This window comes from Anabas testudineus, chromosome 21, assembly GCF_900324465.2.
Source record: "Anabas testudineus chromosome 21, fAnaTes1.2, whole genome shotgun sequence".
Lineage (NCBI taxonomy): Eukaryota > Metazoa > Chordata > Actinopteri > Anabantiformes > Anabantidae > Anabas > Anabas testudineus.
In genome coordinates, this window is record NC_046629.1 from 14,107,036 (window position 1) to 14,128,230 (window position 21,195).

Sequence of the window (21,195 nt, forward strand, 5' to 3'; positions counted from 1 at the left end):
GACTGAAATGATTTCATTATATTATGTTCTGCCACAGGAGGGGAAAACCTGTAACGTTGTAATTATGATGCAATTTCCTTTCATTTAGAAGTAAAATCTATTTCAAGCACAGCATTTATTTTTATTGGGTATAAACACAGGTTGTTGCCTGCTCAATCTCCTTTACAACAGAGGACCAGGAAACGTACATTAGTATTCAGCTGATAGCTGCTGTGCTGACTACAGGGAACTGGGAGTCAGGAGGGCTCTATTGACTCAGTCTGGCTGCTAACCAGGTGAGTAGTGTTAGTACTCACATACCTTTCCTAAACAGATTAAAATACAATTTGACACCTGAGTAGACAGTTGCATTAAATGTCAGACAAAAAAGACTAGCAGCTTCGCTGTGTAACACAGAGAGCTGCAAACAGGTTTGGACATTTTGTGTGAGGCAAGCTCAAGTTAGAGAAGGTTAAATCGTTAAGTTATTTCTAGACTCCTGCCTTGTTTTGCTTGGATACTGGAGATCAACTAGTATGGAAACTAATGGGTCTGTGGCAATGATGTAGTTGTTTTGATATAGGTGCTGTGCTCCTGTTTGGGTCTGTTGAAACTCTGTGAGTGCACCAAGCTGTGGGCGCCCTGCTTGGTGAGGCTCCAACTAAAGCAAAGAAACACTTCTACCAGCCTTCATTTCAACCTAATGCTAATGAGCTGTGACAGGCACTCAGCTCACTGGGGTCAGGTTACTCCATGTCTACAACCGCACTATTTGTGTATATGTGTGTGCATGTGTTATTAATGAGGTGCTGTTGAAGAGGGTGGGGCAGCTTTTCACCAACACCTGACAGAAGACCACCCTCAAGGATAAACGCACACCTAACTTTGACTCATTAGTAAATGCCGCAGTAATTAAAGCGTTACAGTGAAAGCATGAGGACGATCATCACAAGCTTGATCCCCTTGAAAGACTGCGTCTAAAAATACATGTAAATGAATGCAAATGCATGTAGTCACACACAAACGCAAGTGACAAAAGGAGAAAACCGAGGAATTTCCAGTGCTGTATGATCGACCCCTTCCTGTGAAATGTGGGGTTTTCAATGCGTCGACATCTCCGGCATCACTACATGCTGCCAAACTCACATTTCATCTCCAATGCAGCTGTCCCACATCTGTACAGAAAGTTAGTGAATTCCTTTAGAAACATTTGGAAAGTTGAGTTTAAACTCAAACACGAACGTATGCAGCAGTATAGATGCACCTGAATTAGGTTCATAAATATGTACAGACTCTTGTCTGTGTGGTCAGTTTTACCTTCTGGACATACTGTAGATGTATGTCTGTGTGTGTGTGTGTGTCTCAATCCACGGCCACTTGTGTGTTATCTTTGCAAAAGAAATAGAAAGCCGAGAAGAGAAGACTCAGCGCTTCATTCAATATAATCACTGCCAAACTGTAGGGTCACACTAAAAAAATCATCCATAATGTACTCACTCATGGGCTACATGCATTTGTTCGTATGCTGGTCTTAACACTACTTAATGCCTGTCAAGCATAAAGTCTCAATAGCAGTGAACTCTTAGACACAAATTACCACTCAGCTCAGCGTTACACTGTGTTTCTGCTTTTCAGGCTTGTGAGTAATGAACTGGCAATTGACAAGAGAGCGTTATTAAGATTTAACTCATATTCAGTGACTGGTGCTGACAGACGTCTCAGACATGTGAGCGAAGTTGCACTTTAAAGTAGCAGCCAGGATCCCAGGAACATCTATTTTCAAACTGTGAATAACAACCACCAAGGAAAACTGGCCACGAGACACGAGCGAGCTGGTGATGCACACAGAGTTTGAATGTTTATCATGTCTGCACAGTGACTTTAACATTGTCACTAACCTTGATGACATATTTAAAGTTTGCATTAAGCACCTATCTAATGCACATCTTCATCTAACCTGTCCAATGCACCTTTTTTTTACAATTCCCTCTCTTCAATATTTTAAACTCAGACATAAACCACACATTTCTGAAGATGTCCAGGTTTTAATAGGAAGATCAGACATCAGTGGGCTGTGCTGTGCTGAGTCAGCTAAACCATCCTACATGTAACTACGACAACCAGGAGCTCAGCGTTAACAGCTCCTACTAACATCAATTTATGTCAATGTTTAACTTACACTAGGTCTTAGGTTCATAAATATGTACAGACTCTATTAGTCTCCATGTATCTTCTCATTAGGCTGCGTGAGTCATGAAAGGAGAAAAAGACAGCTGGCCCAGTGCCCACCCACCACCTTCCAGGGGGTCTGCAGAGGTACGGCCTTCACAGCACAGCTGGCCACTAAAGCAAACACACAGCCCACATGGGGGGGGGGGGGGGGGGGGGGGGGGGGGGCTTTTTCTATTTTCTATTTCTGTTTCAAGATTACAGACTATGTTAACGAAACCAACAATAGGAGTCTAAAAAGAATATTTTACAAGCACAGGTGTGAAAAGTGACTTAGCTGAAGAAGGGTTGAACAAAAGCACTAATTAAATTGTACATGGAAAATAATACAGACACTAACCCACTGCTGAATATTAATTTACTTTTTCATTAAATGTCAGCCCTCTTTGATGGTAATTGATTAGTGATTAGCTACTGTAGTTACTACAGATAACTACTATACATCAACTGTACTGACTTATAATTCACATTTTGAACTATATTCAGTTCAAAGTTTAACTGGAGCAGAGACTATGATGTGCTGGGAACTAAAACAAAGCAGAGTCAATTATTTGAGACATATTTGATTGTAAAAGTCACTTCAATAGACAAGTTACACCGCAGACTCAAAAACTATATACCAACTGGAGAAAAACTTAATTTTTGAAAGCAATTAGTTGAAGAGAGACAGCACGTCCTCTAATGTACTGTAGTTATACACACAACAAGAGAAAGAAAATGACTCTCAGCTACCCAGCCTCCTCTCATATCTTTTAGAGCAGAGACTGATTTGTCCTTGGGGACTTGAGCTGCAGTGAGTTCAAGACACACCCACGCTCTCCTCTTACTCGTCTCTTTTCCCCTGCTAATGCACCACATTCAAAAAGAACTCCAGTGGTCCTGACTGAGCCAGCATCTGCAGTAGTACCTGATCCAAATGATCATGTTCTCAGTTCCTAAAAGAAGTGCGACACAAGACGAACTCAAACCAACTAACTTCACAGATTGCATCTCTTTCTCTTGTCAAAACCCCATTTGCCACAATTCACAGTGATGTTCCAACCTCTAATTTACTGCTGTTCATTAAAACTTGGTGCTGTCTTTACAAACTAGTATTACAGAGACCACATGCCACAACAAGAAAAAGATCTCTGACTGCATGGTTTACAGAGAACTAGTTGGGACAACTATTAGCAAATTGCTCAATAGTCCGGAAATGACTGGATGCTGTACTCTCCTAATTCTTGCTTCATCACTCGCTGAGGTGACAATGAGTCTAGCGCCGCAGGCTACAGTACAGTCCCACCTCAGGTGTGCTAATGCATGACAGACTGCATGTGTGATGTTGCAGTAATGTCTCTCCTCATTTAACCTGCAGGCAAATGAAGAAGACAACAGCTCAGACCTGCAGGAATCCAAATCTGTCATTGCAGTGGTGGATGTAGTAAGCGCTTACTGCCTACTAAGGGGAGAAAGGAGTAAGACAGCCCTGGGGCATGTGCTATCCAAATTGAGCTGTCCGCCTCTCATTAGCACAGCGTGGATCCGTAATCCTTGGCGTTCTTTGGGGGCACAGGTGTCCCCTGTCTGTCCTCAGATTAGCTTTGTAATCCCCAGGACCCCCCGCCCCGGCCCAGCAGCCCGATGCATGAAGTCATTAGTGTTTATGTTTGTGAAGCTGTTCACTGAAATACCAAATGGCGAGTTGAAATGTTTGAGCCCCGCCTCTCGTTTCCTATCCCCTTACAAGCACATTCCGGTGAAATTCCTCCTCATTTACCTTAGTAGAGAAGACTGTTATCTTAGGCACAGGGCCGCCGTATGAAACCATGCATCAGTTAGTAGCTGATCCGGCTGTAGCAGCTTTTCTTGGTGAAAGGTAACACCTCATCGGTGTCATTTTCTTCACATCATCTCTGCTGTTATCAAACCACTTTTCTTTCCATATGCCATACTGTAATACACATGATTGATGGCAGTGAAATCAGCAGTGGTGTGCACAGAACCCAGCAGCTGCAAGTGGGAGGAATCAAATTTTACTTCCTCTGTGCAAAATATTTAAATGCGAGTGTAAAGCCAAGCTGCCCTGTCTCATACCTTAATGGACGACATTTAAAAATCCATAAAACGTTGGCTGTGTTGTGGGAACAGTGTATTGCAAAAAGCCTATTGCAGTGTTTACGTTGTGGGTAAAATCACTTTGGCTTGATGCAGAATGGCTTTGATGTTGGAAAGTATCCAAATACCGGAAACATTATGGGGATAGTTTGGAGCAGCAGGAAGTTGTCCAAATAAAACAAGTGATACATGAACACAGAGGAGTTCTCGCCAGGCCAGATGTTGAGAGGTTGCGAAAGTGTCTGGGCTGAGGTGGAGTCCATGTTCCATCCACATGATACAAGGAGTATGAATCACAAAAGTTGTTTATTTGAAACATAAACAGTGTCTCCTGGGAGTGTAACTGCAGCGAGTTACAGAATTAAATCATCATTTCACATAAAAAAGGTTATGTCATGAAGAAAACACCTTCACTTTCTATATGAATAAAACTTTATTTGAGCCGGATGCAGTGGAAAGAAAAGGAAAAAGGAGGCTGACTAATTAGATTCTGCTGTTAAGTGTAATCATTTAGAGCTTTGAATCTGTTCATTGGCTACAAAACATTGAACCACACACTCAGGCAAAGTTTGGATTTGGCAATTTACATTTGTAAAATTGTTTAAAAATGTAAATTGTTTAAATGAACAGCTGAAACATTAACGTCTTTCACACGTTGTTACCTTACATATGAAATATATAAATCTGATCAGCCTCTGCAAGTTTTATATATTAATATCATTGATGTAACACAACTTGTTGTCAAATATAGTCTCATCAAACTGGAATTGTTTCGGTGTTGCAATCCATCTCCTACTGCTGCTTTTAAAGTGTCTTTACCACAATAAAACACAAACTGAAATGTAGTTTCCCTCACACAACAATACAATAGGTGAATAAGGGTAGAAAACAATGGAAACATTAAGGGTGCTAAATAAAATACATTGTTGAAAGACTATTTCATAAAACAGCCATTACAATAAAAAAATCTGTAGCATGAAACAGTAATGGATTCAGACTTATAATTATATATATAATATAGATAATTGGACATTTTTATGTGGTGTGGCTTATTGTCAAACAGATGCACTAGTAATACAGACATAAACACCTGCATGCAGCGCTGAATTCTGTGTGAACTATGATTGTTTTTGCTGATGTGGACAACTATCTGGAGAGCTTTTTTTTTGGTATTTGGAGATATCAAATTATTAAACTTGGGAATTTCATAGCTCGCAGCTTTAACACTTTACTTTCACTCAGAGCTGACATGTTTGGTTTCCTCTTTGCTTATTTATCTGTGCTTCTGAGAAAGTACTGAATAATAGTAACTAAAATTATAATTATCGCAATAATTCAAAATTCTGTAGTAAACTCTAACTGCACATCCCTCCCACGGTGATCAGACTGACATCTGAAGAACTCATCACAAATAGCTCCTTATAATTAGATGGCTGATGCCTGGTGAACTGCAGATGCTTTACAGAAATGTGCCAGACTATCACGCAGTGCTGAAAGGCTGAGACGACAGATCGCTGTCTATATGCAAAAGAAATCTATTTATCTGTCCAGTGTTGTGATTCATTAGTTTTAGTGTTTTTTTATTAAAAACAACTCATGTTTCCCACTGTAATAAAACAACATCTGACAACAACAGACAACTTTGCAGCTTAAAACTCCTTAAATGATTAATTAAGTACTTTCAAGGAAACATTTTATCAAGCCCCTGTTTGGACTTTGCTGGGTCCACTTTGAACTGGTTTCATGTGGGGGGGGTCCAGATTGAGACACAGGCACATCCTGAAACAACAGACTGCTGCATTGTCTGAAACTGTGATGGGGCCTATATCAAACCCTGGCAAAGTACATTCAAATGCAACAGGACCTCCCATTTTGCACTGCAGATGTTAATTCTGGCAAGTTGTTACCTGATAAAACATGTCTTTTTGAAAAGAAAAAAACACTTTAGAAAGAAAAGCTTGTGGTCTTGTAGCGCATGTTAAACTCTGACTGCACACTTTAGAAAAAGGCAAAAAAAAAAAAAAAGGACATCATGTACCAACAGCTCCAAAATGTCAGATGACCAATCATGAGAGCTTGCCTTTAGACAAGCTTCACAGATAATTATCCCCTTTCAAAAAGCTACATACGATGGGGGGGGGGGGGTAAATAAGGAAACAGATGTACTTATTATGATGATTCAGCAATTCAGCCTCAAGTGTAAAAATACTCAACAAGGCCTCTTTAAGAGCAAGATGGCTGCTTCAATGCCACAAGATAAAGCTGAACCCCGAAGCCACAACACACCACTAATGTGTCACAATGACACCAACATTTGAAGGCTTTTCTGGATTTGGTTTTTGATGAAGCCCAACAGTATGAACATTAACTAATTCTTAACAGTTCATAACAAAACGCCCCCTCCACCACGCCAAGCAACCTCACTTTACAGCGCAGCTGCCACTTTGGAGCCTTGTCAGATCCTGGCTATAATGCACTTCTCCACAAAGCAGTGACTCCTGTTCTTTTGTTTTGCCGTTGGACAGGTCCTGTTGGACAACACAGGCAACTGACTGTGACCGGCATAAAGAGCCCATGCTGGCATTTTCAATCACCGTACACCTGCTCCCTTTGTTGGAAGACCTACAACAAAGATTTTCATGGCCAAGTCCAGCCTCATTATCTCTGGATATGAAGCAAAAAGTAACTGCTTTTGCTATTCTGTCACTGAAACAGAGGGTCAATATGCCAGACTGAGACTCCATCCCCAAAACAAAGGTCAGGGTTTGCTGTAATCATGTATGGTCATGTTGAAACCCTCTAGAAAGCCACATTTTAGAGTCAACATTGTTTTCTTTCTTCTCTGCTATTTGCCACCCACAAAGCAGTGCAAAAAAATCAAACCACCTCCAAATGTGCAGATGTCAAAACTGAACTGTGAACAACAATACTGATTGAAGCCCCAGTGGTTTCGACTCAGCGGTGCAAGAGACCTGTTCATACATAATCAGCTGACCTTCTGCCAGCCAGGCAAGATGCCTCCAGGGTCCGCTTTGGGGTTTTGAGCAGCACATTATCACTTACCAGCACAGTACCTCACGTTCCCTCTAAGAGCTTGCTAAGGCCAACACACTGTCTACTGCATCGCATCGCTCCCCGAGCATTTCATGCTCGGCTCTGTTACGGCTAATTGGTGGGTAAGCATCCTGGGGCTCCTGCACAGCAGAAGCACACATGCACATACACAAACATGTATACGCACACAAATGTAGGCATGCGTGGTGGCCTCTCGCAGCCTGCCGGGTCTGGGTCCAGTGCCAGGCTCCGTCTTGGCCTCTCCACAGAATAAAGAGCAGCTCTGTTCCTAGGCCTGCTGCACGGGATTCAGTCGCTGTTCACCCTCTGCTCCCCAGACAATACCCATTGTTCTGTTTTTTAATGAAGAAGAGTCAACATGGAAAAAACCAGGAAAGCTACTTCCTGGGTCCCAAGTTGGAGTCTAAGTGATGAAGAGTTCAGTAGTGTCTACTGTAACACTGACAAATCCAAATTGAGAGATAACTCATCATGATTTCTCTGGATGGCGATTATGTTTTAGTTGGTCACATGAATAACAATAATCCTGCCCCTCGTCACTGACGTGAATGGTCCCTTATTTGTAGCCAAAAGGTTGCTGCTGCTTTTCAACTACTTTTCCTGGCTGAGAGAAGGGTTCAAAACTGTACAACCAAAGCAACAGGCTGAAAAGATGCTAAAAAGCTCATTCAAGTTCAGAGGAAATGAAGAGTTCAGTAATAATGTACTGTGGTTTTGTCACTATGAGTGGTCAGTTTCTTATTACACACAGAAATCTCACACATTCTGCAACTTTAAAAACAACTTCAATCCGAATTTGACAGCTCAGTTAAGTTTGTCTAAACGCAGCTGAATATTTCTGGGACAGGTTTCAGATTGAACTGGTTCGCCCGTCAATGTGACAAATTGAACTTCAGCTGAAGGTGAAGGCTGCTCATGTGATTAATCTGCGGAGTAGATTTCAGATGCAGAGCCTTACAGCGCAAATAACAGCAGCTCGTGGCGCCTCAGGAGCCTTTAAACAAAGCAGCTTAGATGTAATCTGGGCAGTCTATCAAGAAGAGCAGCTACAACAACAGCTAAGTCTATCGTCTCCCCCCCCATATGGCATTTCGGCAAGTAATGGCTGTAAACTTCTCTGCCTCTTTGACAGCAGTGATGATATCCAGCAGGGACTACAGCCTTGAGATTGAAGTGGATGGCATCCTGGATGTGGGTGCAATTTAATTTGATGTCAACTCTGTGGTTAGGATCGGGTGCATTCCTGCTACAGTCATTTTGCTGTGGTTCAGTGGGAAACATATAGACCAACTAACACTGTTCACATGTTCACTCACAGACATTGACTGTGGTCATTTTACATGCTTTTAGTGAGAATGCACTTACAGACTGAGAGACACAAATGCCACTTTGAAGGCTTAGTTACATCCTACCTGTAAGTACAGCGTATGTTAGATTGAGGCAATCAGTGCAGAGTAAATTGATCTTCCCATGTCAATAAGAGCAGCTCTAAAGAAGACACACTGTTGTGCTGAGTAAACATCCAGAGGGCTGGCCTAAAACTAGCTCATCTTCATGTGCAACCCATCTTCTTCTTGTAGACTTACTGCATGTCAACAACACTATGGCAACCACAAGAAAGGTGCAGGCTTGCCTAACAGTTTCCCAGAGTAGCTCGGAAATGAGCCATTTTACTCAGAACGCTGCGTGTGAGAGCAAAAACTACAGTGAGAAACATTCCCGATAAAACATGCAAAGCAAAGCAGAAGCAAATGAAACAAGTGAATGGATTTCTCTTTATCCCTGTATAAGAATGTACTTTCATTCAGTACTTATAACACTTAATGTTTGGGTTCAATTTCCACCACTCTTCGTGGTCAAGGTTACATGAATTCGAGAGGCCTTGCATTATAATAGCTTTTGGTTCCAGGGACTCATGGGACTGAGACGTCAACGGGAGCTCCTCATTTAGAAGAAACTGGAAACTCAGGTGGCACTATTATTTTTTTCTACTACTATCACACACAGTCACAGTCAATGTGTGTGACTAATAGGAGGTCAAATTCTTACAGGCTGACTAATAACTTCTGGTAAAATATCACACACAATCTTATCCAGAGAGTTAATACGTTTTTTTTTTTCACATTGAAAGTGATTGTTTCATTATGAAATGTTTTAATACATCAGGGTTGCTTGAAGACCAATATGATTCATTCCTATTACAGTAGGACTCAGTATTGTTTTATATGTGGTTGCTGGTGTGGTCTGCTTGTATAATAAAAAAAGTCATTACTCAGTGTTTGCAGTGATTACTGTCACAGCACATAGCATGTTCTTTATAGGAGATTCAAAACTTTAAGATGTGAATGCTTGAATGGAGCCACACACAGCACAAGGCTTTAATCCAACCTGTTCCCTACGGTGATAAAGGGCTTGCCTGTTGATCAAACCTATTAGGACAGACATGTTAGGAGTCCTGCTGCTGTTTCTTGTCTACTACAAAGACAGAATAATCCAATTCTGTATCAACTCCAAAAGTGATAGAATTTCAAAATAAAAATGACTTTATTCTTTATTAATACAGATTTGTTAAGGAAGTAACAGACCCCTCGTATTAACCAGAACATTGTGGATGCTAGTTGACATGATAAAGCTTATCATTGGCAGACAATAATGTGATCAGCAGCCAGGTCCAGTTAAATCCCAGTTCCTCAGTCCAGGTGAGTGCTGATTAATCACTGACGTTAGGATACAAACACTCAGAGGTATTGTCATAGTCATCTGCTATTGAAGCAGAAGTGAGGTCATCAGTCACACAGTGCCAATCAATGGAGCACATTAGGGTTTCAATGGGAGTAAGTGCTGTGATTATAGCACTAAATTCTTCACATGCTGGGGGGCTTCCATCCCGCCAAGAGCTGAGGCATCACGCTGGCAGCAGGGAGGAGGATAGGGAGGGAGTGGGAGAGTTCCTGACTTGCTACAAGACTCAGCTGTTCCCATACACAGCGCACAAAATCACTCAGTTAGACAGGTAGCTTCTGTAGGATTAGTTCTGAAAACCAAACTTATGGATACTAATCGCCTTCTGATCCCTGACATTCACTATACAGAGTGTTTCAGAACAGGGAGAAGCCGCGGTGCGCGGAAATCTCAGGAAGTAAATGACTCTTGCAACAGATGTCATTAAGGGAAAAAAAAAAAATCCGATCAGATCCCTCAGTGACGTGACGTCAAACCTCTACAAGAAATCTGTTGCCTCCAGCACAGAATGAGATTTATCAGTGTGTGGCAAGCAGCAATCACACCCCAGCACAACAATTTGACTTCCACTTTAACTCGATCCGGTTTTTTCTAATGGGCTTATAAAGGTTTACAGATCTGTGCCACCAACATAAACAAAACAAAACAAAAGAAAACCTAACAATGCTGACCGTAAAAGATGAGTTGTATGACTTTATACTCCTGAACAGCCAGTGTTTATGAGATCGCCGGGCCGGGCGACAATCACGTTTGACCCACATTTTGCCAGCTCTCAAATTTCATCCTACCTTCACTGTAAGTTTACTGTAAACCTGTATTCGCTGACTTTAGAGCTATGTCCTGGAAAGTCTCACGATCAGCAGAAGTTAACAATAGCCTACATAATAATGTTTCATGACACAGGAGAGCATGGTGATGGTGGAAGCTGCTGTGTAAAAAAAAGAAAAAGGGATCTTAAAGTTTCTATTCTGCATTAGATCCATACTTATTTTTACCCTAGCAACTGGCTGTCAGCGCTTTTCAAGTCCGGAGGAGCCTTCAACAGCCCCAGTTATGCCCGAGCATTCGCTCACAGGTACCACAGTTGTTGACAGATGCAGTCAACTCTTTATGATGTGACACATGTTTCAAAGGACTCGGCATGCTGGGCACTCAGAGCTTCAGTAGTGAGCCGGTGTCTGGACTCATAAAGTTGTGGAAAGACTGCCATAAAACCAATCATACGCCGTGTTATGACTGCAGGTGGCTCACTTGGATGACTGCTCAACACAGGACTACTGTACAAACATTTGAGTTTAAGTCAAAGCACCAAGAATTTGATGTTTGATGTGTTTCTACACAGTGTGGTAAATGTTTTGTTTTAATGATCAGATGTGAAAACTTTTAGGAGAAACTTTCTGAGGGGATCTGAGCCATGTTTCAGACTTTCAGACTTATTTATTAACCTCACATCCTGATAAGACTTTCCAACTGCTTTGATTGGGGTTTAAACATTACCAGCCATTAAAACATGATGGCAGAGAAAACAAGACGACTGATCCGAGGTGAGGGCAGCCTTTCTTTTAGTCGCACAACAAAGAAGGATCGGACGTGCTGGACGAGCAGGTCCAACCTACACACAGCTGTCCCGTCCCAGGACACTGAAGCATGGAGGGGAACAAAAGACGAGACAAGTGAAAAGGAGCTTTTTCTTACCAGGACGACTGCGAATCTTTCCTCCAGTTCACCTGGTTCTGGCATGGGCAGTTTCAGAGGCATGTTGTGTCCCCTGAAATCAGTGTGCTGGTCCATGCTCCCTGCGTTCCCCATGTTTCCTCTTTGACCAAAAAAAAAACTTCCCCCCCCCCTTAGTCCACTTGAGAAATTCTCCGCACGACGATCAGGAAAATCTCCGCACGCCCTTGGGTGCGCTGCGCCGCGCCGCGCTGCGCTCGGCTCCCCGGTTGGCTCCCGGTCACTTCTTCAAAATAAAGCACATGTGAGGGAGGCAGCGTTACGGAGCCCGCTGCTGTGAAGCATTTCCACGGAGGAAGGACGAGACCTGGAAAACTTGACTCGATCCACACGGACCTTTTTCCTACGCTGTTATCCGTATCTTGCACAATTGCGGCTCCACTCCCAGCCGGTAACGACGACGACGAGCATGATTCACGCGTCTTGCGAGTCCCCGTCTCTGAGTTAGTAGTAAGTGTGCGAAACTGGCTTTTTCCTAATCCCCTCCACTGCTGACCAGCTAGTTAAAGAGGAGGAGGGGTTGAGGGGGGTGTGGGGGGGGGATCTCTTCGCGCACACACACGCACGCACGCACACACCGCTGCGGCGCACACTCTCATCCCTCCCCACAATGAGCCCCTTTCAGGGGCAAACCTCCCACTTCTTCTTGGGGCGTAGCTCCCAAAACCGTAGCTAAGGAGATGAGCTGTTCCGTGTTGCATTGTGGTACTTTGAGTCCTTTGTGGGGGACTAACTTGGGTCCACATGGCAAACCCCCCCCCCCATCCGCCCCCCACACCTCCCATGAGCCCCTGGACGGTGAACCATCAGGCGGTGGAGGGGTGATTGAAGGGTCTCAGTGAAGTGAATGTATTACTTCCTGAGGGGGGGGGGGGGGGGGGGGGGGGTCTGTTGTTCTTCTGTTGTAGCAGTAGTTATTTAAAAGTTAGTCTAAGGGTGTAATGAATGACTGTGACAGGACAATTTCACATCTCTCTATCAAACTCAGAAAATGTGCATAAACCAAGTTTTAAAATAATTAATCATTAGATATGATGTGTGTCTGATTTCTGTTTGAGTTCACCCAGAATCCTGATCTCAAACTGCATCTCCCCAAATAGCCTGTGGATGTTCGGACCAGCAACTCGTGTCAATGATTCATCAGATTCAGAGATGGTTAACTTAAAATGACTCACTAGACCTTTAACATAGCAGACATTTTGAATTGTCACGCAGATGCTACTAATAATTGTTCCAAATGTGAAACAGCGTGGATGGTAGCAGGGCCCTAAAATCTGTACAAATGTAATTCAGCCATAAAGGCTGTTTTAAATGACACCTTGTTTGAAACGTTCAAAGATGTCTGACAACATCCATCTCAGTTATGATTGTAATTGTTTCTTTCTTTCTCCATTGACTCTATATATATATTACTCTGGGGGGGCAAAGTTAAGTGTGGGTGTTGCAGCATTAATAATCTCACTTTTTACAGTTTTCCATTACAAACATTTGTTCACAGGGGTTTATGTGATTCGATTCAATTCTATTCAGTTTTATTTGTATAGCGCTGATTCACAACAGAAGTCATCTCAAGGGACTTTACAGTGTAGGGTCTAAGACCTTACAGAGTATAATTATATAAAATATTATATAGAAAACCCAACAATCCCATTTGAGCAAACTTTAGGCAACAGTTAAGAGGAAAAACTCCCTTTAGAGGAAGAAACATCCATCAGAACCAGGGTCATGGTGGGTGGCCATCTGCCTCGACCGGTTGGGGTGAGTGGCAAGAGGAGAGAGAAGAGAACAGCCTTCAATTGATCTCTGGCAAAACGAGAAGTATATTTTATTTATTTAAATTGTTTTGTAGAATTAAAATCTGTACTTTAAAAGAAACTGTGATTAGTTTTGGTTTCACCGTTTCTGTTTCAGGTTGTACCTGAAGGGTCTTTGAGGGAATTCCTGAATGACAAAAATGAATCATCCTACATCCCAGAATGAAGAGCAGTGTTTCATTATTCATTATTACAAAGAATCTTAATACTAAACTACAATTTTACAATAGATCCATCACAGTCAGACATGTGCAGCAAGATGCAGCATCACGCATTACAATGAAATCTGATCTGCTGAGAGGGTGGAGACCACTTTATGCACAAGAGGGTGACATCAGCATGCAGGGCTCTGGAGACGCTCCAGACGTTCTCCACATGCACAGTGGTGTCATTCAGGCTGCTGGAGTGATTCAATAGACGAGGGTGTCGCATCAGAGGATGAGGGTGTGAAACACAGCTGACTGACCTCATACGATCATTACGTGTTCCACGTTCAGTTGATTTGCTCTTTGCCACAAATGCTGCTTGTTCTGGCGTCCTTTATGACGTTGACAGCATATTGCAACAAGACTTCGCTATCAGAATTCAGGCCAATGTGTATGGTAGCAATGGTGTGACATTTGGGAAATAATAATGACAAATGTTATGATAGTTGATGATAATTCTTAAAACGATTATTCAATGAATAAAGTATATATTTGAATTGAGTTATATTTGCTTCATGTGCGCATATCTGTCCAGCAAATTGTTAATGATAGTGCAGCCTTGTGAAGAACTCATCACTGATAACTCTTACGCAATAAGTCAGTGCATAAACAGTAATACGGCAGTAACCTTGCATTCTTATTCTAAATACATGTACTGTACAGTCTATTATCCTGTCACAATAATAAACAAATGGTCCCCGCTGTACGCTGACAGCAGAGCAACACGTGACGTGAAGCTACAGACAATGAATGAAACAATACCAATAACACAAAGTGTCTTTCCATTAAGTGCAGCGAGAAAAAAACAAAACAATTGAGGGTATGTGCCGTCTCACGAATTTCCCTGACACATGGTGACACAGAAACAATAATAACAGGAATGAGTCTGCTGCTCAACCGAGTGTGTGCTGTATGGTACAGTAAATACAAATAAAATGTGTTTTCAGCAGTTTCATTAGTATCTTCGATCTTTACACAGTTTGAGAATCCAGCAAGATAATATAATACAGCAGTTTGTATGAATGGCTGGAGGGGACACCTTGCAAATGCATCTCTGAGCGGTCTGGGGAAATATGAGCGGCCCCTCTGTGATCACACACAGTTCAGTTTGGCTGCTCAGTTTAGTAACATCTGTAAAATAACGTTCTTATATTAAAGGATGCTCAAGCTACGGCATCCATAAAGCTGGAGTGGAGCAAAAATCATTTAAAGCATTGCAAATTCAGTGATTCAAGCAGACAGCTCCAGCAAAACAGTGTGAGAAATACGTATGTTGGTAGAAATAAACAGATTACAGAGAAAGAGGGCAGTGGGAGAGAGTATTCTTGAAGAAAGCGCTCAACAGGTTAAGAACGGTGATCAATACCTGCAGCTTATTCTCTCTACTCTCATGCTCCACAAGGCTGCAGGGGTAGCTCATGATGGTATCAGCCTGACTTCTGAAGGCCTGTTCTGCTCTGCAGGATTGTACAGCACCTCTGTAACCTTGAGTCCGGAGAAGGTTCAAGTACTGCTTTTACAGATATAAAATATACTGGGCTGTTTCGTTGTTAGTGTACCTCAGTATCAAACTGCACTGTGGTGCTGTTTTCAGATCAGTACAATCTGCTGCACTTTTCTAACTCATTGTTTTTTGATTTGCAAATTGGCTGCTCTAACTCTACATTTCCCTGCAGGATGAATAATGCACTATCTAAACATGCAAATTTAGGAGGGCAAACAGCGATCTTGCAGATGTTCAGAACAACAATGCCCTCTATTGTATGCAAACTGCATTGCCCACTTTGGAAAAGACAGTGTTGTAAAAACCAGACAAACCTTCTCTCATCTCTAGTTTAATTCCACAAACCTCTTCCAGGAAAACAACAAAAAAATATATCATATAATTATGGTTTTGGCCATTTTTTCAGTCAGGTCTTTGCATCTGGAAGGAATGATGCTTAGTTTCCACAATAACAAAACAGGGGCCAGAACATTTATCTGCACCTTTGGTTACATGACGGTTACCAGAGATCACACCACAGCTAAGATTAGGAATGACAGTTTGAACACTGCGTCAGTAGTAATCACTTCAACCTAGGCCTTTCAACGCTTCCATGTTCATTTGCAGCAACGATGTAATTATTTTAAATAACTGTGTAGTGCTGAAACATTCAGATGGATATATATTTACTCATTTATTGATATATATATAGTATTAAATTATTTTTATTGTAGAGTAAAGGGACAACAAATAATGCACAAACCAAAAAAGTGGAATATCTTCCAATGTCACTTTGCAAATCTAACGTGTCAAGTTTTTAAATGCAAGTGGATGCAATTATAAAAAAATCCCTACCAACATACAACATTCACACAAACTAATAACGTGGTTAGATTTTGAACAAATCCATCTATAATCTTAACCGCTAGTCCTCTCAAGAATTGCAGAAGTGCTATCCCAGCTGTCACTGGCCAAGAGGTGGGGTTTACCCTGGACAGGTCTCCAGTCTGTCACAGGCCTGACATACTTTATAGGCAAAAAAAAAAAAAAAAAAAAAAAAAAAACCACATTCACACCTATGGGCAATTTAGAGTGGCCAAATAACCTAACATGCATGTCACTGGAGGTGGGAAGGAGCAGACATACCCTAAGAGAACCCACACAGAAAGGGAAAGAACATGCAAACTCCACACAGAAAGGCAACCAGTATATTCAATATTTATTCAATGAAATACATGATCTTAAATTAGACAATCTGTAATTTCTGGACTGCTTACAACATGTTTACTGTATATTTTAAGATCCTGAAAAGGTGGGAAAAGACAACTGACACTGTCCCAGTTGTCTTTTACATTTACATCATGTATATTTACCAAACCTTGCATAAAAGAACACTATTCATGTAGCAGTTTTGGTCCAGAAACTTTACCATACGTTATTACCATTCTGTTAAATCTGTTGAGTGTGACAGTGTTGAGGTAAACCGTCCATGTGGATCTTTCTCGGCACAAACATATTTCCTTAGCAAATGTAGAAGGTAAAATGGGCACCAATACATCAAATTACTTTTGAAGAATATTTCTTAAAAAAAAAAAAAAAAAAAAAAATCAACACACTAAAAGGTTTATTACACAAGAAATGTCACAATTTTGTCTGGTCTTTCCCAAATACAGTGACCACCGGCTCCAATCAAGCAGTTTTCATCCAAAGAAATTCTATCAAGAACGTGAATTAAAATAGCTGAGACCCATCCTGAATTTGAATGCTGACAATCGGGAAAACCCGAAAAAAAAAAAATAATAATAATAATAATAATAATAATAATAAAAAGATTTTGGCATGTACTAACGTCTTCTTCGTGACAAGCCATATCTGATTTGAAATGTGTCATTACACTGAGTTATGTCAAATCATGCAACTATGTGAACACACACACAAAAGTTACCCTGCATCTCAAACTCAGGATTTGACTTAAAACGAAAAAAACAAAACAAAAAACAATTTGCCTTTATCTTATGGACAGCCCGACATTTAGCCAAGCTCAGTGAGAAAGTAAAAAAACAAAGGAAAGTGTAGATGTACTTCCAGAGTGCAGTACATCCTACTTAAGAATGGACACCTCCTGTCTGTTGCTGAAATACATCAATAGTGTCCTCATCCTCCATCTCCAACTGGGAAAACAAAGTCATTTACACATTAGTCATTCAAAGTTTCATAGCGAGTCTTTAAAGCTTAATATTTTTATATATTTGTAAACTCTTAAAATATTTTAGCACTGAGAGCGGTGGCCATAGCATTTATTTGCTATTTTACTTCTAGTCGTTGTACATTTTTAACTGGATGCAATATTTAATCTTTGTATACTGACTGAAAAAAAAAGAAATACCAAGGCCTGAGTTTTGTAAGGGACGTTATGGGATTTTCAGAAAGGCAGTTTTGGGGACACCCCTGTTCGTAGGATTCCATTTGACACACAGTTGAAATGTTTGTGATGGTAGCACTACTTTATTACTGTTAATCCATTTTATGGCAAATGCACTAAACTAAGAGAAACAAAGATCTATTTGTACTATGATAACTGCTGAGAAGTGTTCTTTAAGTATAGTTGCATAATCGGCAAAACTCCATGATGAAATTTGCTGTCACGAGGACCTCAAAAAGGAAGAAAGACCAAGAGTTACCTCTGGTGTCAGCTAATTAAAGCTACCAGCCTCTGATTTTGCCAATTAACAGCACCTCAGATTAATTCACACGAGAGTGCTTCCCATATTTCAAGTAGCAGACATATCTCAGAATCAACTGTCAGAGGAGTTAATGAGTTAATCAGGCCTTCATGGTCAAAACCACTTCCGAGGAAGACCAATAAGAAGAGAATTGTTTGGGCCAAGAAACACAAGAAATACACATTAGACTAGTGGTAATCTACACTTGGTCTGGTGAGTTCAAATTTAAGGTATCTGGTTCTAACCAGTGTGTCTTTCTAAGAAAACTAAGTTGAATGGATGGTTTCTACGTGGGTGATTCCAACTGTGAAGTGGAAAGTGGAGGAGGTGGTGTGATGGTGTAGGGGCGCCTTGGTTGGCAGTTAGCAAATTATTCCGAATTAATTTTTAAAAATTAAGTTCTTAATTGGAGTCTCATTAGTATCACTAAAATATCCAAACCTGAGAAATGGTCACATTTATATGTAACTTTTACTAATCTTAGCAGATGTAGTATAAAGTATATAGTATGCAATAACCTGTTGATTAAAGCAAATGGGTAGGGCAATAGTGCATATGAAATTGTAATGATGCTTAACAACTGTAAACACTAATAGCCTCATTAAATGCAAACAAAAGGTCAACAGCAAAACAGCTTTAAAGTGTTGCTTTAAAGCTGAATGCCTGTGCTTTATTACGGAGTTGATCTTAACAGGTGCAAGCACATATAAACCTATTTTGATTAAAAATGTACATTTCAAAAGATCCACTCCAATGGTACAAAAAATCAGTTAGTAAACACAATCAACACAGTCAACGTATCGCACCAAAAAGTCTAAGTTAATTTTCAAAGATAAGCTGCTAAAAACAAAATGTTTTCTACTTTATTGTGACACCTGATCCCAAAGGATGTGTGCTGCAGTTATATGCTTGCATATTATCACACATCTTTAAGTTTGCCAATAGACTGGGATTAGCTTTCTAAACATTTGTGATGTTAAGAGTCATGCGCGTGCAAACGTCTCCCAAGATTTAAGGTGCAGAGAAACTTTCTGAATATGACAGGACTACAAAGCCTTTACCGCAGCATGATATATTGTTTCACTCACCTGTGCAGGTGTATCTGTTTCATTAATTGGCTGTCCGTCAAACCTAAACCTTATCTGACGAATTGACAATCCCTGTAAAAAGACAAAACATGCAGAAAAGAAAAGCAAGCGAGTGATTATGTGCACTGATATATGTCTTGACAGAACACATTTTACATACACAATATCCTAATGTCAGCCTCAGATGTCTGTGAGCAGGGGGTGAGAGGTTTCTGTTTCAGACTGCCTTTACCTGTCTTTCGCAGTATGCCTTCATTAGTTTGCTGAGGGGAGTGTGCCTCTTGATTTTGAACTGTACGACCGACCCATCCTGACCAGCTACCTTGAGGTTGATGTGGTCGTTCTCCGTCTTCACTCCTTCCTGCAACAAAAACCGCCATCAGCAGCTGCAGCAGCAACACCGGCGTCCAGCAGTTTCAACGCAAACCTTCATCTAGTTCAGCACAACAGCAGCTAACTGGAGCTAGCTAAAGCTAACGCACAGGACAAGTTTAGTGCAGGAGGGTTTCCACACTCAACAACACTGAGCACCTATTTCAGATCCCACTACTCTCGGTGGTTAGCATACCGAGCTAGCGTTAGTCCATTTCAAACTGGCGCAGAAAGCTACAGTGGCGCAAATGAAAGGAAAGGAAAGGGGAAAAACAAATCATTCATTTCACTTCCAGTCACTGACTGAGCGACATTAGCAAACACTGTTTAATTTAACGCCTCACTAACGACTTGTGTTGGTTTATGCCGACACTAGAAAAACACTACAAGCTACAAACTGTGCACCTAAACCCCAAATATCCGCAAACTGGCCAACCTTTGTTTTCCCCGTCTCCCCGCTCAAATGCGCTATCTGTAGCCTGGAAGCACGGCTAGTTTAGCACAGTGTGCTAACGTGAACTTGCCACTGGCATCATTAGCACTTAACAGTAAAAACAAAGCCGACATTTGACCGAGGAAGCACAGCACTGACCTTTGGCTTTTCTTCGGACATTCTTCTGTTTTTAAGGTATTAATTAATAACGTGGATACAGACTGTTGATGGTGAAACGGGTGATCAGCTCCTCCGGCTCTTTCCTTTGGATCAGGAGCGCGCACTGATATTTAAAATCTTATTCGACCAGAAAGGTCACGTGGTCTACTCTTTATCGGGACCGCGGATTCATGAGCGCGCAAGCTCATTTGCGCACTCCCGTGAAGTAGGTGAAACAAAAGCGCCCTTCTGCAAGGACCCTCCAGTCCAGGTCAGGGCCAAGCAAAACAACTGAACTGAAGATCCAAATACCTAACAAGTAAATGATAAATTCCATTGCCAATAGAGTCAAAAACACAGCAAAAAAGCCAACTTGAAATATGACAATAATATTTTTTTATTAATTTTTATCAACTGTTTACAAAAGCAGACTATCTTACACTGGTTAATTAATCTAGTTATTAAGTAAAGACAATCTTAACATAAACAGCTCTCTTTCTTGGGATCAATGAAGGGATTCTGGCATACTGGAACTACAACAATTCTGATAAAGATTCAGTATATTGTGCCTGTCACAGGTTTTCAGTTTTATATGTATTATGTGACTATAATATGTTATCTGTTTTCAAGGAAAAAAGTGCAACACAAATTTCTATTGTCCACAAAAAGTCAGAAACTAATTCTGATCTTTCTAAACACATGGATGAGGAAAAACTGTGGTGCCTTACATGTTACAAATTAACTTTTTATATAAAAATAAATGTTGAACTTTAGACAAGTGATGATCAGTAAAAATGTTTCTGTTACAGTGTAAAGGTGAAACAGATAGTTACAAAATAAGCACTACAAGCACTCATCAGAAGTATTTTACAATACTGCATTTATGTAAAATAATACAACGTTTGCATATCATTGTGGACAAAATGTTATTATAGATTTGCCCTTACATCTAGTTCCTATGGAGAAATCAGGTCAGATTTTACTTAAATCATTACATCAAATAATGTGAGAGAGGCACATGTACAAAAAATTAAACATAGGGTGAATTGACAATTTTTGAA

The 21,195-nt window shown here is 40.9% G+C and overlaps 2 protein-coding genes across 6 annotated transcripts in view; both read right to left on the reverse strand.

Annotated features, from left to right (window-relative positions):
* Positions 1-12,469, reverse strand: part of fmnl2a (formin-like 2a) — a 42,105-nt gene extending 29,636 nt beyond the window's left edge. For 2 of the 5 annotated variants that reach the window (XM_026375580.1, XM_026375581.1), the window contains exon 1: positions 11,818-12,467. In XM_026375580.1, the coding sequence (XP_026231365.1) occupies positions 11,818-11,931 (114 nt within the window). In that variant the 5' untranslated portion in view covers positions 11,932-12,467. Of the gene's footprint in view, positions 1-11,817 lie in introns of all 5 variants that reach the window. The other 3 variants (XM_026375579.1, XM_026375582.1, XM_026375578.1) reach the window with 3 other exon arrangements.
* A 4,096-nt stretch (positions 12,470-16,565) lies between these two features.
* On the reverse strand, positions 16,566-20,259 carry sumo3b (small ubiquitin like modifier 3b). The gene is made up of 4 exons (XM_026375576.1): positions 20,135-20,259; positions 19,403-19,531; positions 19,171-19,242; positions 16,566-17,530 (listed from the first exon to the last, which is right to left on the reverse strand). The coding sequence occupies exons 1-4, from the start codon at positions 20,153-20,155 to the stop codon at positions 17,465-17,467; spliced, it is 288 nt and encodes a 95-aa protein (XP_026231361.1). The 5' UTR covers positions 20,156-20,259; the 3' UTR covers positions 16,566-17,464.
* Between the last annotated feature and the right edge of the window lie 936 nt (positions 20,260-21,195).

Bases quoted from the DNA above. Each gene is read 5' to 3' on its own strand.
- sumo3b (XM_026375576.1), bottom strand. From the start codon at position 20,155: ATGTCCGAAGAAAAGCCAAAG. The intron at 19,532-20,134 runs GTCAGTGCTGTG...TTTTTGTTGCAG, and splicing joins TGTCCGAAGAAAAGCCAAAG to GAAGGAGTGAAGACGGAGAA. The intron at 17,531-19,170 runs GTGAGTGAAACA...TTGTTTTCCCAG, and splicing joins AAACAGATACACCTGCACAG to TTGGAGATGGAGGATGAGGA.